Source organism: Podarcis erhardii, assembly GCF_964252035.2.
Source record: "Podarcis erhardii genome assembly, chromosome: 5".
Taxonomy (NCBI): domain Eukaryota; kingdom Metazoa; phylum Chordata; class Lepidosauria; order Squamata; family Lacertidae; genus Podarcis; species Podarcis erhardii.
Window position 1 is genome coordinate 35,148,456 of NC_138509.1, and position 26,033 is coordinate 35,174,488.

Sequence of the window (26,033 nt, forward strand, 5' to 3'; positions counted from 1 at the left end):
TGTAGCAGCAGGCTAACAAGAGCAGCCCCTGTGGAAATTGTCTCAAGTGTGTGAGCTTCTCCTAGCACTGCTGCTTCTTTGCAGCTGGAGTGAAAGAAAATACAGGGATGCAGTTGGCTTGAAGCGGAGGCGAGGAAGGACAGAAGAATTAAGGTAAGTGGCGCTGTGGGTTAAACCACAGAGCCTAGGACTTGCCAATCAGAAGGGCAGCAGTTCGAATCCCCGTGATGGGGTGAGCTCCCGTTGCTCGGTCCCTGCTCCTGCCAACCTAGCAGTTCGAAAGCACGTCAAAGTGCAAGTAGATAAATAGGTATCGCTCCGGTGGGAAGGTAAATGGCGTTTCCGTGCGCTGCTCTGGTTTGCCAGAAGCGGCTTAGTCATGCTGGCCACATGACCCAGAAGCTGTAAGCCGGCTCCCTCGGCCAATAAAGCGAGATGAGCGCCGCAACCCCAGAGTCGGTCACGACTGGACCTGGTCAGGGGTCACCTTTACCTTTATGGAGGAGAGGACTTTTCATGGCACTACTGCCTGAAGCTGCCACGGTGTTGCCTTTGTGCCTGAAAGCTGTGTGTGTGTCTTTTAAATGTGTTGGTAGCACTGCCACCTCACGCCCTGCCTGTAGGGTTGAAACACACCGTTGGGTCGTTATTCTTACTATGATCCATCGGCCCATGTCTCCACCTTACATCTTCTTCTTTCTAGAACACATGTGAAGCACTCTTATGCCACTTTAGCAGCCACAGAGAATCCTGGGAAATGTAGTTTCCGTGGGTGCTGGGAACTGTAGTTCTCTAAGGTCAGCAGCCTTTGACAAACCGCTGATTCTCCATGACTGTTGTGTCATCAGAGTGCTTTAAAGGTGTGCTGAGGATGTGTCTGGCTGTAATAGGCTATGATAACAACTGCCGAGGACCAGAAGGAAGTGCTATAAACACCTCCAAGTATCCCTAATATATCGCGCCTTTACTTGCCTGCGTGGCTGTGTCACTGCAAGCTGCTTTGGGCTGGGAAGCAGGGCTTATATAGAAAAACAAAATAGGCAGCCACTTTCCCAGCCCAGAATCACCCAGAGTGTCCTTTGACATACAGTACTTTGCTTTTTTTCCTCTCAGGCTTCCCTAAAGCAGCGTTTAAGGCGAGGGAAAGCCCGGGGTTGTTGTTGCTTTTGTTCGTTGCACAAAGGTGAGATTCTTGGCGAGGGTTGGACCTCGCCTCCGTCCAGCACCAGCCTGCAAACCTATAGCCAGGGAAACGCGTGGGTGAGACGGTGTCCCCTATCCGAGCAAGAACACACGTTTTTGTTAAGCGAGCGCCGTCTGAGGCGATTTAAACAATAAAAAAGCGCGGGTCCTAACTGGCGCGGGGGGGGGGGGAGGACGCAGGCACGAGAGGAGAACAGTTCTCCTGTGAATATCCTCTCGCGGAGCCCTTTCCCCTCACAGGGAAGGGGGAAAAACCCCGCAATCTTCCCGCCTGTGGCAGCCGGGAGCAGAGCAAGCAGCGAGGGGAGGAGCCAGAGGAGGGCGCGGGGTGTGAGCCGTGGGCTGGAAAGGCGGTCCGGGGAAGTGCTACGTGTCTCCTCGGCCGCTTTTATACCTACTCCCTTCCCCTCGCAGCTTCTCAGCAGCCCGCGGGAGCCAGCCGCTTGCCTTCCTGCCCGCCACCCCACCCCGTCACTGCTGCCAGGAGCCGAGGGAGCCGCGAAGCCGGCGACATGTCCGACACCAAGAAGCAAAGGATGGTAGGTGCTGCCTCAGCAGTTCTCTCGCGGCAGTAGCAGCAGCAGCAGCAGCAGCAGCAGCGGCATAGTGCCGGCGCCCTGCGGGAGGCGCCTTTTTTTGTTTTTTAAGCATCTGCCCCGCCACCCTGCGCTCGCGCTCTTCTTTCTCTCTGCTGCAGCCCCCTTCTCCGCTGGGCCAGAGGCAGTCGCGCCAGGGCGCAGCTGGAAGATGCCGTCCTGGTCCGCGCAGCAGCCCCCGGGTCTACCACAGCGGGGCAGGGGAAGTCCTCTCCCTTTACTAGTCCTCTTTGCGCGCCGCCAGAAAGGTGATTTTGGTCAGAGAGACCCTCCTTAGAGGAGGAGGAGGTAGGTTGCGTTAGCATCCTGTGGCTAAGAGTTAAACTGGCACTTTGTGGCTGAGGTGGGTTGGGGTCATAGCTGTCAACGTTTCCCTTTTTTTTAAGGGAAATTCCCTTATTCCGAATAGGATTCCTCGCAAGAAAAGGGAAAAGTTGACAGCTATGGTTGGGGTGTCTTCCCAAACCCCATGGTTATGGCCATGAATGCTGAGCAAACTTTTGAGTCCGCTAGGCTGGTGTGTGAGTGTGAGAGGACATTGAGGTCATGATGCCCGTGTCTTGGCAAATATCCTGTTTTTGTTGTAGAGTCGTGGCTGCGTTCAGACGCATGGTACCCTTAAAGCACCTTTGAAGCACATTCATGGATGCTTTAGCTGAGATTCCTGCATTGCAGGGGGTTGGACTGGCTGACCCTTGGGGTCCCTTCCAGCTCTACAATTCTACGATGCTATTATTCTTTCACTCAAAGATTTCTGGGCAGTGTAGTCTACCCATCATGGAGTTACAGTGCCCAGGACTCCTTAATAAACTCTCTCTCTGTGTGTGTGTGTTCTTCAAATGTGTTTTAAAGGCATAGTAGTCATCGTCTTCAGAATTGGCACTGTTAGTGGGGCTTTGTTTCCTAGTATAGGAGTTTGGGCTGCAAGTCTCAGGGCCAAGTAACCACAGGTGTCCTGGTCTAGGTTTACAGGGGGAAAGTCAAAGACCTTGTGACTATTATTTCTTTAGTGGGGCCCCTGCCTCCAACAACTAAGAGCTGCCTGGTCAGCAAGAAATGAGAGCTTTGTAGCTACTGAGAAGAAATCTTCTCACCTTCTGTGCTGATTGGAGACAGAGTGAAAAGAGGTGAGTCAGCTGCTGAGGATCGGGTCCTAGGGTCACTCTGGTGAAAGCATTCAGGAAGGGACACAGAGGAATTGCTGTTCTGTATGCTCCAAAGCTAAGCATTTGGGAACACTGAAAATGTGAGCCGCTTCAGTTTCAGGAGAATGGTGTGCAAGTCCTGTTATGTACAATGGAACTTCAAGAAAAACATAAGCTCTCCTCTCTTGGCACCATGCAGAGGAGATTGGACATGAACTGCAAGCAGCCACCTCTGTCTACTAACCCACCCTCTTTATCATCCCAGTCCACATAACAGTGCCGCCTACAGGGAGAGCGCAGGTGGTCAAGTGGCAGGTGGTGGCTCCTTCCCTGACCTTCAGCTGTGCTTCACCACCTGTGGAGAGCAAGTAAGAGAGTGAGCAGATTGTGCTTTGTCTTCTTAGAAGCAGTGGCCATTTCCTCTTTTTGCTCGCTCACTCATTCATCCGGGGGCTTCTTTGGGGCCCAGTCATTCCATTGCACAGCCTAGGGAGCAAGGATGTGCAAGCAGCGAGAGGCACTGGGGTAGCCATCCTTTGCCTGATCCTTCCTGTCAAGAGAAGAACAGTCTGAGCAATTATATGGAAACGCAGCTGCTGCTGCTGCCTCTTCTCAATCACCCTGTCTCATTGAGTGGTATGTTATGGATTGTTTATGCCAGGGTTTCCCATACTTGAGTCTCCAGCTGTTTTGGGACTACAATTCCCATCATCTCTGACCAATGGTCCTGCTAGCTAGGGATGATGGGTGTTGTAGTCCCAAAACAGCTGAAGACCCAAGTTTGGGAAACCCTGGTTTATGCCAAGGATGGGGAGCCTCACACCCATGGCCCCCAAGTGACCCCAAGGTCCCCCTATCTGGCCCCTGGAACTCTCTTCAGGCCACACACCTCATAGTGGTCCCGCTTCACACCCTAAGTGCTTTTGCTTGGTTGGAATGCGTCCTGGAATTTTGATGATGCTTCTTGCTTGCCTACTGTGGCAACTGTGATTATTCAGTGACAGGGCAAAAACACTCTGCGTATGGACAGAGGAAAGAAGTCTGTTTCCATGCATCAAAAGCTTTGAAAATAGATTCTGGATTTGAAGCCTAAATCAGTTCAATGCTTGCTTGAAAGTTTCTAGATTAACATTTTAAAATAACAAGTTTTTAACAATGGCTGCTTGATTAATATTGATTTATTCGCATTTCCTACACCCATGGGAATTTATGTACACATTCTATGTTGTCTGAAATATATGTTCCATTTAAAAGTGGTTTACTTCGACATTCTGCCTGGCATTAATAGGAACATACATGTGTGTTGAATTATAGATTCAAATACTTTATTGGCATGACTTGTGAAAGCTGCCTATGTTGGAAGTGTCTGTTTTGTGGTGCCATAGTATTCGGGGGGTGGACAGGGCACTGATGTATTGTGTCAAGATGCTTAGGGAATGACTGATTAGGGCTTTAGCTATGGTGGGGGATGTATTTGAGACATTTACCTGACAGGGTTTACCTTTCCTTTCAGTACCCAGCATCATTTTCTTTGCACAGAACCCAAAGTTTAACCTATGTGGTCCCCTGCCCATCAGCATAGTAGACATGAGTGATAACAATATGTTAAGTCACTCTGTGTAGATATACAACTGTTTTTTTTAAAAAAGAGGTGTGGTTATTTAATTAAGAGCATTTATAACTCTGGATTCATTTCACTGGATACTAGGATGCGGCAAAAGGTACAGATTCCATAAAATTACATTGCACTATTTGCAACCCACAATTACTGACCCAATGCAAGCAACAAATACCAAATTTCCTTCTTTCCTTTCTTTATTTTATTAAGAAAACCAACACAAGTGAATTTAGTCTTTGGTCAGGATGAACATTTTAGCTGTTTGATGAGATGCCTCCTTTACCAAAGTCATTGCTTCCTATAGTCTTCTGCCATGTGGCTAGTGCTTCTTATCACATGCTTCTTACATTCAGGTTTCTCTGATGCATAGCCTAAAGGTAAAGGTACCCCTGACCATTAGGTCCAGTTGTGGATGACTCTGGGGTTGTGGCGCTCATCTCGCTTTACTGGCCAAGGGAGCTGGCGTACAGCTTCCGGGTCATGTGGCCAGCATGACTAAGCCACTTCTGGCGAACCAGAGCAGCGTACGGAAACGCCGTTTACCTTTCCACCGGATCGGTACCTATTTATCTACTTGCACTTTGACATGCTTTTGAACTGCTCAGTTGGCAGGAGCAGGGACCGAGCAACAGGAGTTCACCCCGTCACGGGGATTCGAACTGCAGACCTTCTGATCAGCAAGTCCTAAGCTCTGTGGTTTAACCCACAGCGCCACCCTCATCCCCATCCACATTTTAGGTCTGTGCTAATTAGCATTTTACTGTATTTGCAATGACCTATGCTTACAAGCAATAAATATCAGTTGTGTTGGATTTAAGGATAAAGATCAGCTAAAACCAGGCTACAGCTACTGCAGTTGATTGCTATAGCAAAACACTGAAAAGCAGCATGGAGAAAGGGGTACTCCGGGGGTGGGGATGAGGAACCTAACAAAACCCACTAGGGAGATAGAGTTATTTTGCACAGCAAAGTTCCACAATGACCACCTTAACTACTTTGTCTGCCATTTCTTCCAAGGTGCCAGTAGAGTTAGATTGCAGGACACAACTTCTGTATCTGGAAATGTCCTCATTGAGCACAGAATGCTGGAAAGTCCCTTCCTTGTAGTAATTATGGTCCAGAATGCAGTGTTCCTAGAGCAGAGAGAAAGAGGGGCCCAAAGTACGGGAAGCCAGAGGTTGTTTCAGGAGAAGGAATGATATTAGCAAGACACACCTAGGTGGCTCAGGCAAGAAAACCACCAGCAGTGTAAACTGCAAAGAGAAAAGCCAGTGTTCTGAAATGCTTAGCAGTTACAACATCATCCTCTGTGCCTGTTAGGAGACTTGCCAGATACTGAGCATATAATCTTGTGGCTGGGCTGGGGTTATATGGTTCTTTCAAGAATGTTAATAAATCAGAAACTGCTGTCAGGGCTCGGGTACAGAGATGTCAGAGTGACAAGGCTGGGGCCCAGATTATAGTCTTATATCGTGTAGCTAGGTGATCCCGCTGTATTATTTACATTATTTCAACAGAGTTACTCGGCTGGTAGCATATATTCTGCTTCAACTGCAATGCATTCTGGAGGAAGTAGCTAAGAGATATAAGATGACAGGAGAGTAGAAATACTGTAAGATCCTCCCTCCCTCCACTATTATCATGGTTTTCTTCATATTGTGATTGCTGCAGCCTAGGAAGCTCTCTAATCTCATTTGCTTCCTTTTTAACGTTCAGCTTCATTGTTTGACAAATTGGCACTCTTGACTTGTGTTTCCTAGGCTGTTTGAAGGTTCTCTCAAAAATCTTATTGTACACAGGACTGAAGTGACAATACAGAAGATGTAACTCTTTATTGCTCTAATTTCTTTTGTGTGAGCAGTGATGGGAAAATATTTGAAATTGTTTAGGGGCAGGGGGGGAAGCAACAACAAAGGACAGCACCAAACAGTAATGTGGCCCTGAATGTTGTCCCTGAATGTGTTCAGAAATGAAATTGAATGAATAAATACTCTCTTTTTATACCTGCTCAAAGTTTGCTTCTTTTCTTTGTCTTTTTGAATCATGTTTGTAGGACCCAGACTTATAGAAGGCCTGAATAAAGATGTCATATATGCCCAGGAAACAACATAATATTTTGATGTGCCTGGGATTTTTGCAGTCCCCAAATCAGGGTGTGCACACTTTCAGACTTCACATAGCTGTTTACAAGAGAAGAGAACTACGAAGCGTGAAAGCTTGTAGCACTGTTGCCAACATAGGTTGGGTGGGTCTTATAAACCATGATTACTTTTGTCTCTAGCTGATTGTCATCTTTCAGTATATGAAAACAAAATAAAGAAGAAAGAAGCCCATTTCTCCCTAGTTGGATGTTACACTTACATAACTATTTGTTATTTTTTTTAGAACCTCATGTCCTTGGCTTAGATCTGAACTGTGCTTGTTAAGAAACAACTCCAAATGTCAGGAATGGATGTGTAGATAAAGAGTTTCACTCACCAGCATTAATCACAGCCAATTAGGCACATTGCATCTCACAACAGTTTAAATGCTTAACATTGTCATAGGGAACACCTCAGGGTTTGTGCAGCTGTCATGTTTTCTGGATATGTTGGTGTATTGTATCTAACAAGGGGGGGGACCCCGTAAATAAACTGATGACAACAGACAAAGCAGAATTAGTGACCCCTTGCTTTTAAAAATGTTTAGAGCTGGGTGAGTGGAATGCACGCTTTTAAACAGTATTGCAGTTTGTTTTTGTCTGAAAAGAAAATACCCAGTGTATTTACATATAATCTACATTGAACTGCTTGACAATTTGCCAGGATATTAAAAGTTGAAACTAAGGGCCAAAGTCATTGCAGCCAAAGTCCTTTCAGTACCACCAAGTCCCATTTGTTTAAGCTTGGGAAATCAATGAGACTAAAAAGTGCCTAGCTTTGGGTTGGGCAGCCTACTTTATGTACCCTGATCCCAGTCATATTTACAGTGGTACCTCAGGTTAAGAACTTAATTCATTCTGGAGGTCCTTTCATAACCTGAAACTGTTCTTAACCTGAGGTACCACTTTAGCTAATGGGGCCTCCTGCTGCCACCGCTGCGTGATTTCTGTACTCATCCTGAAGCAAAGTTCTTAACCTGAGGTACTATTTCTGAGTTAGCAGAGTCTGTAACCTGAAGCGTCTGTAACCCGAGGTACCACTGTATTGGGAAGTTACTGTATTTTTCGCCCTATAGGACGCACTTTTCCCCCTCCAAAAATGAAGGGGAAATGTGTGTGCGTCCTATGGGGCGGATGCAGGCTTTCGCTGAAGCCTGGAGAGCGAGAGGGGTCGGTGCACACAGACCCCTCTCGCTCTCCAGGCTTCAGGAAGCTATGCGCAAGCCTTGGGAGCCCGGCAGGAGTTCCCGCCGGGCTTGCTAGGCTTGCGGGCGGCAGCCTGCAGCCCCAGTGGCGTAGCGTGGGGGGTGCAGAGGGGGCCGGCCGCACCGGGCGCAACATCTGGGGGTTAGGGAAATCCACGGGTTAGGGGGTGCAAATCCACGGGTTAAGGGGCGCAAATCCATGGGTTAGGGGGCGCAAATTACTTGCCTTGCCCCGGGTGCTGATAACCCACGCTACGCCACTGTGCAGCCCGAAGCACAGGGCACGCTCCGGAGCACACCCCAGGCTTCGGGCAGATATTGGGCAGCCCCACAAGCTCGGGGGACAGCGGGGAGGCGGAGCGCCGCCATCCCGCTATTCCCCGACCTGGTTTGGAGCCTGGCGGTGGGGAGAAACTTGCTTCTCCCCATTGCCAGCCCCACAAGCTCGGGGGACAGCGGGGAGGCGCAGTGTGCCATCCCGCTGTTCCCTGACCTGGCTTGGAGGCTGGCAAGCTTCTCCCCAACGCCAGCCCCACAAGCTCGGGGGACAGTGGGGAGGCGAAGCGGCGCCATCCCGCTGTTCCCCGACCTGGTTTGGAGCCTGGCTTCTCCCCATCGCCATAGGATTGCAACCTAGGACATAGGGCACCTGTTAGTTGCCTGCACCTCACTTCTGGGAGTATAGGCAGGAAATAACCTATACTCAGACTGGCTGTGAGTTACCATTACCTCACAGTGAGCTGGGTTTAGACTTGTTATTTCCCAGGTTTCCTCTCACTCTCAGCCTCTTTCAAAATGACCCCCCATGCCACCTGACCTGACTAAACCTTAAGATACTGAGCAATATAACTGGGTATCCATCTTTACTTGGTCATGCTTCCTAAATACACAGGTGCAGAATGTAAACATGGGTAATGCGCAAGTTCACAGGCAAATCCTGAGTAAAAATCGGATAAGTGTTTTTAACACTTCTCCTGGATTAACAGCTCTATTTGTACAAACACTATACATAGCAAGTGTAAAGGTAAATGATAATGGCCCCCTAGATGATTAAGGCGAGTTAAAGGTGACTATGGGGTATGACGCTCAACTCGCTTCAGGCCAAGGGAGTCGGCGTTTGTCCACGGACAGCTTTCTGCATAGCAAGTGTAGTCAGACAATTGCTTCCTTACATTCTGGGTGCATTTACCTGGGGGGGGGGATACTGTTGTTCTGTTAACAGCATTACTAATATGCATTGGAATAACCACTCTGTAGTTCAGAGAATGTAGATTAGTTAGCTGTCATCATTGTTTATGTACTAATCCGCAGTGGTACCTATTTATCTACTTGCACTGGCATGCTTTCGAACTGCTCGGTTGGCAGAAGCTGGGACAGAGCAAGCGTCCCTGTAATTGGACCATCTATTGTCTGCAGACTGGCAGCGGCTCTCCAGGGTTTCAGGTAGGGGGCAATTCCCAGCCCTACGTAGAGATGCTGGAAGCTGAACATGCGACATTCTGCAGATGCTCTACCACTGAGCTGTGGCTCTTCTCCTTGCATGCAGACAATACATATTAATATGATTGGTAATATGCAAATCATTTAAATTAATTTGTTAAAATCCAGGAAATTGGTCACCTAAACACTGTTAACTAGTTCACAATCTTATTTTTCAAAATCGTAACAATTTCATTATGGATTAATGTTCTATGTAGGCGTCACCAGGATGGATGAGACTTTTACTCTGCCCTCTAGAAATTCCTTAGATGAATGTTATATAACAGCTCTGTAATACATATAAGTGAAATAATCTTGCAGGACATGAGTGGATAAGCTGTCAACCTTATGGACTTGCTGCCATAATAAATGTTAACTTGATAACCTTGTTGGCAGCCTGGAAGTTAAAGGACAATACACTTGGCGAGTGAATTATTTTCTCACATCGGGAGCAGAGTCTGAAGGCCACTCATGGCTGACATGTACTGGCAAGGCAGACTGAATCAAGCGCATAAATCTGTCAGTGTACACTTCAGGACTGTGAGCTAATAAACCTTGGGTTTAAAACTTGTTTAAAATTTTCAATACAGAGGTCAATGAAGGAATCAACCTAGAAGTAAAAATTGCATTCTGCTTTGCTATTCCTTTTTAAAAACGGGGGGGGGGACCCCAAAACCTGAAATTTAACTTACGTTTAATCTGCTTCTACCTATTCAGCTTGCTCCATAGTAGACTGATTGATTCCAATGGATCTTATTTTAAAGCAAACATGTTGTAGATTGAGACCCAGGACTGCTGTCCTCAAATGACATGCTCTAGATAACTCAATTATTTTAAGAGTTGTGCTATCCCTGTTTTAAATCAAAACCTTGAGAACCATAAGGTATGGTTTGCTGCTCATCTGGGATTACTCCGAGAGAGAAATGTGAACTTGTGCTTTGCTGCTCTTTTTGAGTTGGGGAAATACTACAGAATGCAGAAATGGTGAGCAGCTAGGCAGGGGAAGAAATGACTTGTGGGAACTGGGTGGGTTTTCAACAGTATTTGAAAGGCTGCTTCGGACAGCAATGCATTATTTTTTTTACTGATAATTGACACATAATCACATAAACCGACTTCTCAGACAACAATGAAATCAACAGAGTGTGCATAAGATGACGGTTTACAGTAATATTTATGTCCTTTTTGGCAGCAAAACCATGTTGCATTGCTTTTGTTGTTCTTCCACATTAATTGTGCTGTTTCCTAGTCACTACTCATTAGGGGAGTTCTTTGGCTGGAAATAAATCATTAGAGAGAGATCCTCATGGGACTTGTCATAGTCCAAAGGATGTAAAATCTGGTTAGCTTATGCTGTGTGCTCAGTTGTATGTGTCCTGTGTCAAGATGTGTTAGAAAACTGCAAGGTGTAATCATGGCAAGGCCGTTGTAGATCAGGTCCACGTATGACTGTGTGTCTTTCATTGTAATAATTCCACATTCTTTCTGCCTACTGGTAAAAGCCTGTTTGGAATCCAGAAATCTGCAGTGATTAATCTTCATTACTATTTTGTACCTTATTTTGCACATGACACTTTATATACACTAAAACAGCTCAAATAAGGCCAGACGGAACTGTTTCCTTGGAATTAAAGAATGAGACATGCCCAACATTCCAAACAGCAGAATTGTTGTACTTCAAATAATGTGCTTAAAAACTATTCTGTAAAGATAGTTACTGTTACTGCCTTGCTAACTAGGTCTTGGAAGTATTGCTACACAAAGACACGTTCGTTATTTCTGAAATGTGAGGGACCTTAAGAGAGAATTATAGTCAGTTTTCAAAAGTTTTCAAAAGTTTCCAAGCCTAGTCAACTGGACAGAATTCTTGGTCTCCCCAAGTTATCGGAGGAGTAGCTAATTACATGTTTGAATGATCATCAAAAGTATTTGGCTTTTGTACAGCAGGCCTATGAGTAGAAATGACTGGTGTTTTGAAGTCACCACCCACTCTATTCTCTTGGCAAAAAAAAGGCAAATTAGAGACTAGATGGTAGTTGTTCATTACCAAAGGTTCTAAATTTGGCTGTTTAAGGAGCGGTTTCACTGTCACCTCCTTGAGGTAAGGAAAAACCATTCCCTCTCTCAAAGTGGCATTAACAACCCAGTCCCCCAAATCTCAAAATGAAGTGCAAGGGTCAAGCAAGGAAGTTGTAGGTCTTAAAATTCCAAGCAGTTTGTCCAAGCAGTTTGTCCACAAGCAGAAGATAGTATCCTAGTCCCATCCATCTCTGAAATTGGACAGAATTCTACAGCTTTTATTTCAGTCTAGTAGATCTTGATTTCAGGTACACATGCAGGGCCTCTGAGGCTTCTCTCAAGGCCCAGGCAGATTCATAGGAGTGCAGGCAGCCCTTCAGAGAACCTGGTCCCTTTAAAAGTCCATACCAGCACTGTAACTTCGAACAAAAAATGTATGGGCATCCAATGCAGCTGGTATATTTTATGTGTAGCTGTGAGAAACTGGGTCATAAGGTTTTTTGTACAGTTCTCCTGTGATCCCCATTTATGTGTTAGAGGTGTAAACATTGTGATGCTGTGGAAATTAAGGTTTATGACTTCATTGCCATGTGAAAACTTTAATTTGGTTCCAGATTATACAAAACAGACTTATCCAGTGGAGACCAAAAAAGGAAATTATTTCCCCCCCAGAAGATATGAGTTACACTAGGGATTCTTATTTTCAGAACAGAAACTCCCTCAAGTAGAAAAATAACTATTTCTTCCCTACTGCTCTCCTTTATTATGTTATTCTCTGTCACAAACACCTAGTTTCTTCTCAGACACCATAGGTTAATAGGTTGGTGGAGGGCTCAGGTGCTGAATGAAAACATTTCACCCACATATATCACTAAGTATAGAATGCCAATGTAATGTTACAGAAGAAGATGGGATCTGCTTTCGTCACTGCTGATGAGGTGGTTTTGAGGGATAGTTCTCTCATCTTTGCAAACTTAAAGGCTTGCAGCAGCAGCAATGCTGAGAGTGGTCAAGTTAGAATTCATGCCTTTGCTTGCCAACTGCCCAAGAGTCATGGCAGGTGTCAGAAAATAAATGGATCAACATACTACACACAGAAAGAGACAGACAGAATTATAGCTGTCCATTAACAATGGAGTTGCAAACGCAACTCACTAGATACAAAGTGCACGAAACCAAGGCCGCTCAGAAAACACAAATCAAGTAAGATACGCAGAGTACATCTGCACCAATAAAAAGATACTAGACAGGAAGAGAAACAAGCTGTTACAACTGATCCACAAATAACAGTTCAGTAGTCCAGCTGCTATCAGTTGCATGGCTCCATGGGAGGCAGGATCAGCAAGCTAGCCTATTTCATTTAAAACTTTGGTCGTGAATGTAAACAGTGCTTGAGATACATTCTCATGTATATATTCAGGGGAGAAGAGTTTCATTTCCCAAACCATTAAGAACTCAGAAGACTGGTGATCTAGGGCTGCAGAAAGATTATGCAACACAAGTGAATGTTTTCTTTTCTAGTTTATTTTTGGCAAAAGAAAGGCATTTTGTTGGATTCAATGAGCAACTGTAGAGCCAAGCAACATCTGTTTGTTATAACAGAAGTTTTCTGCCATTCTCCCCACCATCACCTCTCTTGTGCATTATTTCTTGGCCCTAAGTTTGGAGCTTCCTGAGATCTTCTAACCAGTTTTGGACATTATAATACTGTATAATAACTGTATGTCTGCAACCCTTCTGAAAAGTTATAGCTACAAAGAGCAACAAGCAAGCAAGGAAGCCATTTCTTTACATTCCACCTTACTGGCTGCTTTAAGACTGTAATGTGAAGTTTAAAGGTTATCATTCAAAGGGAAGTGGCTTTTTAATAGTTAAGAATAGAGCACGTGCAGTAAGAGCTTAGACTGGAGTGTGCAAATAATTGCATTGCCAGAACATCCTAATGCCTTGTTTGTACCAATACATTGATGCAAATATTTGGACCTGGTGTTAGCATAACTTTGAATCCCTACATGAGTACGGCAGGACTATGGCAAATATAATTTCTTTTGTTTGTTTATGCACATGGCTTCTCCCAAAGAATAAGGGGAAATGCACTTTATCCCTCGCAGAGCTACAATTCCAAGTATCCTGAGCAAACTACAGTTCCCAGCATTCTTTGGGGGAAGCTATGTGCATTGGATGTTTGGTGTGAATATGACCTGCATCCCACCCCTTGCTTCTCATTACTTACCAGTAATCTGATTTGCCTTGGGGCAAGTTTCTTCCTTGTTCCTTAACAGTGGTAAAATGTTCCTTCAGCAAATATGTTAAGTATGTTAAATACTAACTTGGGTTCCTCTCTCAATCAGAATTTGAACGCCAGAGTTCAACACCTGAAATATTTCTAGACTGAGGTCAAAGAGACTGCAATTCTTCAATGGCTTATCAAAGAACATTTTATGGAGAAGAGCAATTACTTTAAACAAACACAATGTTCTTGTATTATTGCAGAAATTAAGTACATTGCATTAGCTGAACATCTTCAGCTGAAACCATAATGTTAAAAAAAGGGAGATTTATAATGTGTCGTGAATGGTATGAATATTTAGATAAGGTTGCAGAAAATGTCATAAGGTTGGCCAGTAACTACATCATAAATTTGCTCTGCACATTTCAAGAAATTGCAGATACTAAAATAATAATAATAGTGAAATGTTAACATCCAACACTGCAATAAACTGATTTTACTGCAATTGTACATGATGGATTTTTTCCCCTTGACATTTCCCCCTCAAGTGTGTTTACTTCCAAGCTGTGATATATAATGCCATTACGTTACACAGTATTAGTGAAATACAGCTGGTTTATTTCTAGTTAGTAGAGATTTTGTAGCCTTGTAAAGCAAAATAAACATTGTCTAAAATATATGACACTCCATTTTGCTTTATAATTTAGTTTCAGTATATCTTTCAGGTCCAGTAGGTATCTCAATATGGAAAGCAGATTTTTTAAATTTATTTATTCAGCACTTTAATGTGTAAAATACTTGCCTTAAGTTGACTTTAATGCTATCTGCTTTGTTGAGCAGCACTGGGTTGTCAAGTTTGATTATGCACAGACACAGAGAGTCAGCTGCTATAGAGGCATTTGGGAGACTGATATTAATATTAACTTTTCAGATAAAAAGTGTTATTTCCTCCAATCCTTTTTTCTTTGCTTTAGCCACCTGGACCCTCACAGCACCAGTCTGACTTCAGGCACTTCCTTTCTCTCCTTCTTTAGATGATCAGCCCTGTTAACTGATCTGTCTGGTGGGGCTAACCTCAAGCACAGCAACAGGAGTGCCGGTTAGCTTTGTGGACTTTGTTGTCGTTTAGTCATTCAGTCGTGTCCGACTCTTCGTGACCCCATGGACCAGAGCACGCCAGGCACTCCTGTCTTCCACTGCCTCCCGCAATTTAGTCAAACTCATGCGGGTAGCTTCGAGAACACTGTCCAACCATCTCATCCTCTGTTGTCCCCTTCTCCTTGTGCCCTCCATCTTTCCCAACATCAGGGTCTTTTCCAGGGAGTCTTCTCTCTTCTCATGAGGTGGCCAAAGTATTAGAGCCTCAGCTTCACGATCTGTCCTTTCAATGAACACTCAGGGCTGATTTCCTTAAGAATGTTTAATGTTTGGATAAGATACAAAGACTTATTGGAAAATAAAACCCCAAGGTGGTTGTCACCAATGGAAGCGAAAGCTTTTAAAAGACTCAATATGGAGTCCAAATGGCCAAAATATTGGGAAATTTTGGAGCAAGAGGGAGATAAATTGAAATTGCAGAGTTTTGAGAAACTAAAAAACAAAGTGTGAGATTGGCTTCATTATTATCAGATAATGGAGGCCTACAAATTGGACAAGAAAATTGGATTCCAGGTGGAAAAATTGAAATTAGAAACAGAATTGTTAGAACCCAAAACTAAGATTCTGTCAAAGATGTATAATTTGCTGCTGAAATGGAACACTCAGGATGAGACGGTGAAGTCTGCTATGATTAAATGGGCACAGGATGTTGGACATAATATTATGTTTGCTGACTGGGAACAGTTATGGACCACCGGTATGAAATTTACGGCATGTAACGCCTTAAGAGAGAATATTATGAAAATGATTTACAGGTGGTACATGACCCCAGTCAAGCTTGCAAAAATTTATCATTTGCCCGATAATAAATGTTGGAAGTGTAAAGAGATTGAAGGTACATTCTTTCACCTTTGGTGGACATGCCCAAGGATTAAGGCTTTCTGGGAAATGATTTATAATGAAATGAAAAAGGTACTTAAATATACCTTCTTGAAGAAACCAGAGGCCTTTCTCCTGGGCATGGTTGGCCAATTGGTGTCAAAGAAAGATAGAACTTTTTTTATGTATGCTACAACAGCAGCAAGAATACTGATTGCAAAATATTGGAAGACACAAGATTTACCCACTCTGGAAGAATGGCAGATGAAGATGATCGACTTTATGGGACTGGCAGAAATGACCGGCAGAATCCGAGACCAGGGAAAAGAGTCGGCAGAAGAAGAATGGAAGAAATTTAAAGATTATTTACAGAAATATTGTCAAATTAATGAATGTTAGAATGATGTTGGATAGAAATTAAGTGGTTTCCAGCTGTAATGTTTAAAAGATATGAAAATAAGGTATAGAAATAAGTAATAATTAATGGTGAGGATTTGCTGAACTAACATTTTGAATTGGAATACAAGAAAGGAAGGTATGAGGAGGTCTGGAAAATAGGTTAAAAGAAAATAAGTAATGAAAATGTTATTTGGTTTTTAACTATTTTTGTATTTTTGTAATTTTTTGTATTTTTTTGTTTGGTTTTTTTCATTCCTCTTTTTCTGTTTTGTCTTGCATTGTGCTGTTTCTTTTTTGGAAAACTTTAATAAAATATTCTTTTTTAAAAAAAAAAGAATGGATAGGTTTGACCTTCTTGCAGTCCATGGGACTCTCAAGGGTCTCCTCCAGCACCATAATTCAAAAGCATCAATTCTTTGGCGATCAGCCTTCTTTATGGTCCAGCTCTCACTTCCATACATCACTACTGGGAAAACCATAGCTTTAACTATACAGACCTTTGTTGGCAAGGGGATTCCTTATTGTGAACCTCCCTGAGATCTATGGTTATAGGGCAGTATACAAATTTAACAAATGAATAAATAAAAATTCTTGAGCTGGAGGTCATATGTTTTTAGCAGGAAAATGGAGAAGAATTAAATTTCCCCAACCTTATCAGGAGCTATGTTTTGGTTCATCAGAATGGTTTTGAAGCTTGCATTAACTTGAGAACAACTATGTTTCAATACGACTCCTTAAAAGTGGGAGACATTCTCTTTTTAATCTTGGGTTTATCAGTTTTAGATAAGCTTGCAGTTAACAGATGATTGTGTTATGATCTATGATGATGAAGATTATCTTGCTTATCTTGAACCGGTACAGCAGTAACAAAGGTAATGTTCTTTTATGGTTCCCCCTTGGACAGAAGGGACTTGAGTTGAGTCCCAGGTTCATTTAAGGTAGTGAAGAACAGAGGGGAATGGCCATATGGAGCATGTGATTTGCATACAAAAGGTTGCGGGTTTGGTCCTCCACATCTTTGGGTCTGGCTGGGAAAGATGCCTGATGGAGCAGTGTAGATAATACCTATCTAGATGGAGTGACAATTGAATTTGGTGCAAGGCAGCTGCTTAAGTTATGTTGTGTGCTCTGAAATAGTACCTATACATTTTCTACTTTCACATATATGCAAAGTGTAGAAAGCCCACGAACTATGTCCTGCTACAACTTTAAAGTAGTGACTTAAAACAGGAACTTTCTTTAAACCTGCTCTTCCATTGCTACAGGATCTTGGCTATTGCGTGATCTTTGCATGTGTTTTAAAGGAAATGACAATGGAAGAAAAGTGTGTCTAATATAATATAAAAAGACTAATACTCAGACACTGGCTGATCTTGGAAGGAACAGAACATTCAAGTGCATTTCCCATTTTTTATTCATGTGCGTTGGCCCTTTTGATTGTTTTGCAGAAACTTGCATTCACTTTGCTTTGGGGGAAATGTATACTATGAGATTTATTCCACCTTTTCCACCTATGTTTCATATTTGCTTAACTTTTTTTTTTACCTAGTCACTATCATTAAAAGAGTACCATGAAAGTAATTATTCTGTCAAACTGAGGAACCCTAAATGCTTCTTGGAGTAGCTTATTAACTTGAAAATAAGAGACGGTCTGTCAAAAAATCCTCCCTGTAGGTTCCATCAACCTCCATGGGCTGCTCTATTGGGTCCCCCAACCCTTAAGAGCACATTTTGGGATGGGGGGGCTGTAGGAGCAAGTGGAAGAAGGGAAAATTCCATTGCATGAGCAGGTTTGCTCCTGCAACATTGGATTTCCCTCTATATTATTGTCACAGCATAGGATTGGAAATCAGTTGATCTAGTTTTTCACTAGATTGTGGAACTAATGTTAAGTGGAACCTTCAATTTGCTGGACTAATGAACAGACAGGATTGGCTAGCTGCCATTTCAACTCGAGTCCGTTTAATTAAAAGCAGTGTTTAGAGTAACTTTGGTGGCAGTTCTCAAAAGCAGTCACAGTGAACAAAAGCAACTTCAACATTGCAGTTGGATTTTTATTTTTGCAATTCTCTTTAAAAAATAAAAATAAAAACGCACGAGCCTCATGTGTAACTTTTGGTGTTCTGTTTTGTTTATCTGCTGTATCATCTTCCACTACCTTAAATGTTTAGTATAATTCGGTCTTTAACGTCCCTCGAAGGACAGCCAAATTTAAATAACAATTTGACATACAGCTGTGAGGCATTTGCAAGCTTTTTTGCGGAGAAGGTCCTGTTGCTCCGCCATGACCTCCCTGCCAATTTGGATACAATAAAGGAACTGGAGGCCCCTCGACTGTCCTCGGGTCCAGTATTGGACCACTTTGACCGGATTTCCCCGGCCAATGTGGACAGACTCCTCTGAGCTAGAAAGCCCACCATTTGTCCTCTCGACCCGTGCCCGTCTTGGCTGATTAGAGCATGTCCAGACGAGGTGCGGGCCCCCCTGGGGGATATCATCAATTTGTCCCTTGGCACCGGGACATTCCCAGGGGAACTGAAGGAGGCAGTGGTGCGCCCGCTCTTAAAGAAAACATCATTAGATCCCTTAGATCTATCCAATTACCGCCCGGTTTCGAATCTTCCATTCCTGGGTAAGGTGATTGAGAGAGCGGTTGCTGAACAGCTTGGTAGGTTTCTGGATGAAACATCAGCTCTGGATCCATTCCAGTCCGGCTTCCGTGCTGGTCATGGGACCGAGACGGCTCTGGTTGTCCTAACAGATGATCTCCGCAGGCAGCTGGATCGAGGTGGGTCAGTGCTGCTGATTCTTCTAGACCTGTCAGCAGCCTTCGACATGGTCGATCACAAACTCCTGGACCACCGCCTTGCCGACGTGGGGATCCAGGGCACAGTCCTTCAATGGCTGCGCTCGTTTCTCTCTGGTCGGGGACAGAGGGTGGCGCTTGGGGAGGAATTGTCATTGCGCCACTCCTTGGTGTGTGGAGTGCCCCAGGGTGCGATACTCTCCCCGATGCTTTTTAACATCTTTATGCGCCCCCTCGCCCAGCTTGTCCGGAGTTTTGGGCTGGGCTGCCATCAGTATGCTGATGACACCCAACTCTATCTGTTGATGGATGGCCATCCTGACTCGGCCCCAGACACACTGATCAGAGGCTTGGAAGCTGTGGCTGGATGGTTACGTGGGAGCCAGTTGAAGTTAAATCCTTCGAAGACAGAGGTCCTCTGGCTGGGACGGGATGATATGGGTTTGAGGGGATAACTCCCATCTCTTGCGGGGGTGCAATTAGTGCCAGCACCGTCCGTTAAGAGTTTGGGTGTAATCTTCGATACCTCCCTCTCCATGGAGGCGCAGATTGCAGCTATAACAAAGGCGGCATTTTTTCATCTCCGCCAAGCTAAGCAGTTGGCTCCTTACCTCTCTCGCCCTGACCTAGCCACTGTGATCTGCGCGACGGTCACCTCCAGACTGGATTATTGTAACTCGCTCTACGTGGGGCTGCCCTTGAGACTGACCCAGAAACTCCAGCGGGTGCAGAATGCCGCGGCGAGACTCCTTACGGGGTCTTCGCTGCGAGATCACATTCATCCGGTGCTATACCAGCTGCACTGGCTCCCAGTGGAGTACAGGATCAGGTTTAAGGTGCTGGTTTTAACCTTCAAAGCCCTATACGGCCTAGGACCCTCGTACCTACGGGACCGCCTCTCCTGGTATGCCCCACAGAGTAACTTACGGTCTTCAAATAAAAATATCTTGAAGGTCCCAGGCCACAGAGAGGTTAGGCTGGCCTCAACTAGAGCCAGGGCTTTTTCGGCTGCGGCTCCAACCTGGTGGAACGCTCTGTCACAAGAGACAAGGGCCCTGCAGAACTTGACATCTTTCCGCAGGGCCTGCAAGACAGAGCTGTTCCACCAGGCCTTTGGTCAGGGCGCAGCCTGACTCCCTCCTTTGGCAATCTTTACAGAACTTTAGTTTATGGTTGCCATCAATTTTGATTTTAATTAATTTTTATAATGTTTTTATAATGTTCCACTATTTTAGTGTTGTTAGCTGCCCTGAGCCTGGCTTCGGCTGGGGAGGGCGGGATATAAATAATAATAATAATAATAATAATAATAATTATTATTATTATTATTATTATTATCACTGGTCTCTCAGGCTAGCAGGGCCACTCTGGATGTACTGTCCAGCTCATGGGTAATAATTCCCAGGTGTCTGGCAAAACTTACTTTTCAAGCCTTCTACACAAATTTCACCAGTTTACAGAAATGATTCAAAATAATCAATTCATTTCAACATTGAGAGGAAAATAGTGTGATATACAACATATGTATTGTGTGTTTACAATGCAGCAGGATGGTGTGTTAACTTCTACAGACTTTAAAGATTCTGTTTGGCAAGTTTTTCTTGTGTGCTTTAAAATCTTATTTATGTGCAGTTGACCTTCCTGTGTTGGAAAACAGGCATTGCACACATTCCCATTTACCCAAGGGCACACATATTAACATTTCACTAGGACTGGAGCTATACTGCTGCTGTGATGAATACTCAGGGAGGGGATGGAAAAACCATACAGCTAGAAAATACAAAAATGGCATAAAAATGACAGGCATTTTCCCCAGCATCCCTAGAAACGCTGCCAATGGACCAGTCAAGAACTGTGCCAGCAATGACACCCAATGCTGCTCACACATGGAGAGAGCCAACACAATGTGATAAGGATATACCCCCAGTCCACATCCCTGCACCACCATATACAAAACATGCAAGACAATCCTGCAGTGCCCCAGTTTCATCGGCCCTACAGACTCAGCCCGTAACAAATCTGCTGTTGCCAAACCCCAAGCATCCCTTCAGACAGTGGTCTGAAGCCCCCTTATGCTCCTTCCAAGCACTGCTTTATGAGCCCAACATGCAAAGGGGAGGAAGGACAGCCTGTACAATGCAGCACCCATGCAGCTCCCCTTGGGCGGGACACCTGCAGAGAGTACACACAGTCCTGCCTGGCACCCCCAGTTGTTGGGAGTGGCGTAGAGTTTGGTATGGCATATTTGTACCTGGAGTCTCGAGCTGAGGTGCTTTAGAGCTGTAGGCAGAGCTGTGTAGCAGTGAGCTCAAGTTCTCAGGTGTGTTCTGAAGACAGACTGTTTTGTGCAAAGGTATCCCTTTTTCGTGTGAAGGTCCCTTTCTCCGGGTTTCCATCACCAGAGTTCTGCTGTGCAAGGGTCTAATTGTGCAGAAGATGGGGCCAGAGAGATACAGCTCCATGCCACATGCCATAATATCAGAGAAGTGGTCTCACCATTGTGGGGCTTGCATACTGGTTGTAATGTGTTTTCATAGGGTGCATGTGGAGTTACACTATAATCTAGGCTCTGCCATGGTGACGTGAGGAGATCTGTTGACAGAGTACTGCTTTGTTTTTGTTTTTTTTTAAAAAACCCTCATGTTGACTTTATTGGGGGGGGGGGAGAGATTTCTTGCACCAGGTTTGGGGCTGGTATAAAGTTGTGCCATCCATGGGGTTGTGGCCATTGATTTAAAGGGCACAGGGGTTTGCTGCCATTATGCTTTTCCCAAGATGGCCCCATTCCGCCATTTTGCCAGAGTGCCTCTCCCAATGTCACTGCACCTGTGCCAACATGCTGCCTACAACTCCCATAATCCTTGGCCATTGGCCACGTTGGCAGGATTGATGGGAGTTGTAGTCCCACTACATAAGGAGGGCTCCGTAATAGTTAGCCCTGCTGCACCCTTTTAGCTTGTGGGACTTCAGAACAAATTTGCGCTCCACTTCAAATGATTAAGGATCTCTTGAAAAATCTCCACTTGTAAAGTGACGATTTACAGTTGAAAGATTATTGCTTCCTTCATTTTGCTATAATTTACCATGACTATAAATTGCTTCCTTAATTTATTAGTAATAGAAGGGGGAAAGGTTGTATTTTATTATATGTTACTATGCAAAATGAGTTTTGAATTTATTAATGAAACTGTTGATTCATCGCTGCAGGAGGACAAAACAGTGTGGATTTCTTTTGACTATGTGATTGAAACATATTGTTTTTCTCTGTTTTGGGAAGACTATCCATTAGGTTTGTCACACTTTGTAACAAATTTTGAAACTGCCACTTTCTCCTTGTCATATTTTAGCAATGTTTTAGCCAAATCAATAAAACCAATATGAAATATTCACTTTGTCACAGCTTTGTGATTCCTTTCTTTCCCCTCAATGGGCGGCATATTCCTGATGGGTCCCTGAAGTATGGATAATTACTTATTTAGTGAACAGAAACACAGTGACATATAAACACCTATATAAATACAGTCGCACCTTGGAGGTTGAACGGAATCCGTTCTGGAACTCTGTTCGACTTCCAAAACGTTCAGAAACCAAGACGCAGCTTCTGATTGGCTGTAGGAAGCTCCTGCTGCCAATTGGAAGCCGCGGAACCTGCGTCGGACATTCAGGTTCCAAAGAATATTGGCAAACTGGAACATTCACTTCCAGGTTTGTGGTGTTCGGGAGCCAAAACGTTTGACTTGCAAGGCGTTCGACTGTATATTCTTAATTGGTTCTGATTATGCCTCAGTGTAACAGCACTTGCAGTTCCACAGACGGAAAGATCTAGGTATATTAAAATGAACTTTATGTGCTGCATTTCATGTTGAATGATACATGAAAGCTTGATTTCTTAACAGCTAGAGTATTGTTGGGCTAGCAGCTGAGGAGGAAATTTTTTGTCAGTTCAGAGACCTTGGCATTTTGGTCTGTCTGTCTCCAAGCTGAATAGCTGCTTGTTTGAGGTAACTAGGTTGTCTTTGTGGATCTCCTTGGGAGAAAAAAAACCTTCTGTGTTACATATCCCAGTAGAGGCGAAAGACTGGGGTACTAGTGCCAAAATTAACAGGAACAAAGTGCTAAGATTGTACCAGTGGGCAAAAGTGGTTTCTCTCAAGTTTGCTCAAAGAGCACTGAATGAAAAATGAGATTCTGAAAGAGCAATTGCTCTGGCACTGGTAGGTAACTATAGCTGAGGCCATGGAATAAATGAGTATTTATGTAGGAGATTCTGTACCTCCATGTCAGACTGCTGCTTTTTAGGCTACAAGGAAGCCTTTTTGGCACTGGAGACACTGAGGACTAAGGCTGGACTCAGGAATACCCTGCTCAATTATGCACTACGCAGGAGTGAATGAGGACAGCGTGTACACAAACTGTAGAGTTCCTAAAGGAACATCTTGTTCAGGGGCCTGCCTATTCTGAGGGAGGATGCCCTGCTATCTAAAATATTCCCTGAATGTGTATTTCCACCATTTCCCTGAAAAACCTCAAAAGGTACAAGGTGTACAACTGTTAGAGACTTGCTACTGTAACGAGCTGCTCTGATTTAAACTTTATTCTTTAAAGTTTAACTTCAACCTAGATCCCTGGCTGTCAGCTAGCTTTCTTGGAAGAACACTTTAAGAACTGAATGAGGGGTTATAGCCCATCTCCTCAGCTCCATTGGCTTCCTAAGTGGGCCTGCTGGCAAGTTCAGTTCCCACCTTATTTCACATTATTTTCTGGCCTACATCGGCACTTGAGGGAGCAAGGTTTGCCTCATAGCGGGGCAGATTTGGCCCAGGAGTCTCCAGTTGCTGACTCTTAATTCTATTCAGCTCCATCTAGGATAAAGTCGTTGTTTTCGTCGCATTCCTTGGGGACGCAGGTAAATAGTTTCCTTTCTGCTGTTCTTTTAAAAAATGTTTCAAAATGTATGCTCTCTCTCTCTGTGCTGCAGGGAGTGATCATGCCTGCTGTCCTTGCCCCCTTCCAAAGGCTGATTACCTGTGGTTTTTCCAAATGTATTTCAATCAGGGGCAAAACTAGGCTTTGTTTCACCCAGGTCAAAGACCCATTTTGTCACCTCCCTTGTGCATTTGCACACACACGCACAGGCTGGGAGCTTCATGGTGCCCCTTGGACAGCTTCACCCTGGGCAAAAAACCCCCACTAGTGCCACATACCCCAGCTATGGAGAAAAACCAAAGGATTCCATCAGGAAGTTATGGGGCCTATTCTGAGTTATGGGACACGCGCTGATTGAAAACAAAGCACTAAGACTGCCCCAAACCCTTGCAGCTGCAAACAGGACCGACAGCAAGGACACATTTAACCCCCTCAATGTCATCAGCAGCACAAATCATCATGAATGCGCAGTAAGGGGGGAGGTCTAGAGAGGTCTGAACCTGCACTCTGCCCTTGTTGCTGGTGCTATGTAAGTAACACAAGCAAGTTTTGACGGGAAGCAGGTGTTCCCTTTGCCTCTTAATAACAGTCTTGCTGGTTTCAGCTACCTTTGCTCCACCTTGGTTCTTCTGCAGATGCTCTCAGGCTCTAATTCTGTCCCTGCTGGGACTTGTGCCCAGCACCAACTCTGGCTAGGTTGGGAGTGTGAATGCTGAAAGTGACAAAGAACAGAAACTGTATGTTATTATTACTTTGGAATCTGTATCGCGGTAGGATGCCAGTGGGTCGTGGGTTGCACTGTGGTCTAAATCAGTGAGCCTCTTGGGCTTGCCTTTCAGAAGGTTGGCGGTTCGAATCCCCGCAACTGAGTGAGCTCCCGTTGCTCGGTCCCAGCTCCTGCCGACCCAGCAGTTCAAAAGCACACCAGTGCAAGTAGATAAATAGGTACTGCTGTGGCAGGAAGGTAAACGATGTTTCTGTGCACTCTGGTTTCTGTCACAGTGTTCCGTTATGCCAGAAGCGGTGTAGTCATGCTGGCTACATGACCTAGAAAGCTGTCTGTGGACAAATGCTGGCTCCCTTGGCCTGAAAGCGAGATGAGCGCCACAATCCCATAGTCGCCTTTGACTGGACTTAACCGTCCAGGGGTCCTTTACCTTTACCTAGGATGCCGTAGCAGGTACGAGCATGTTGCATGTTAATTTGGAGGGTTTTTTTGTCGCTGAAACAGGATTTTCAAAAGTATCAGCGTTCCCAACCCCACTTGCCTTGCACATTAGCAGTGTTATAGTTTGAAGCCTAGGAAGTGGGTGAGTAGTTGATAGTCTGCAGTTTGCCTGCTCCTTCATGCTTTCTAGATTGGTTGCTTCATCTGGGATGCAGATGTGTTGTGAAAAACCAACACTCTCTCTCTCTCTTTGAAGACTTGGGACTTCAATGGCATTATAAATATACATGTTTCTCTAGAATATATTTGCATTAGATTGATAAGGTCTATGAATAACAGTGATTTCTTTTAGATCAGAAAGATAGATTTCAGTTATATGTACTGGTAAAAACAGCTTTCCGCGTTTGTCAAAATTTTATAAGCATTTCTCTCCCAACAGAGCATTTTTTAAAAAGGTTCATAAGGTTGCCTGACTGTAATAATATGAAACTTATGCATATAGAAAACAACAGGAGATTTGTTGGGAGGGATGAATAAGAGTGTGGATTTATTCTGCACAAAACACAGCTGCTAGGGTCTTTTGTCTCTTTAAGAATGATTCAGCTAAAAGGCGAAGAAAGAACAGGTCAAAAGGGAGTTTGGGCCCATGCTGGTATTTCCTGCAAGCTAAATAATTCCAGTAGGGTACAGAGCTAAACAAACCTTGAACGTTTCTAGAGTTTATAAAGACAAGCTTCTTACTTGGGACTCCGTGGTGATAAACAAAAACGGATTTTAGTTGGAATTTTATAGAGTTTTGGGAGATGCTATAGTGAAGATTCAAAGAGTGCAATATACAAAGTCCTCCTTTCAAATCTCTCTTCAATGTGATAAGGAAGCTTCTGTCTGTGACTCTTAGGCTGTGTACACACCATACATTTAAACCACACACCCTGCCACATCAAATCTTGGGAAATTTAGTTTAAGGTGCCAGGAAATGTAGCTTTGTAAACTACAGTTCCCAGAAATCTTTGGGGTGGAAATGTGCTTTAAATGTATCTGCAGTCTTAGTCCCTGATTCTGCAGTATGAGAATCAAAATATAGGGGGGTGTTGACTTCCAGGATTGTTGTAAGACTTATTG

The 26,033-nt window shown here is 44.2% G+C and overlaps 1 protein-coding gene across 1 annotated transcript in view; it reads left to right on the forward strand.

Moving 5' to 3' along the window:
• Positions 1-1,578: 1,578 nt before the first annotated feature.
• PAPSS2 (3'-phosphoadenosine 5'-phosphosulfate synthase 2) overlaps positions 1,579-26,033 on the forward strand; it is a 44,824-nt gene continuing 20,369 nt past the window's right edge. Inside the window, exon 1 of the mRNA XM_081862018.1 lies at positions 1,579-1,742. Within this exon, the coding sequence (XP_081718144.1) occupies positions 1,716-1,742 (27 nt within the window). The 5' untranslated portion in view covers positions 1,579-1,715. The remainder of the gene's footprint in view (positions 1,743-26,033) is intronic.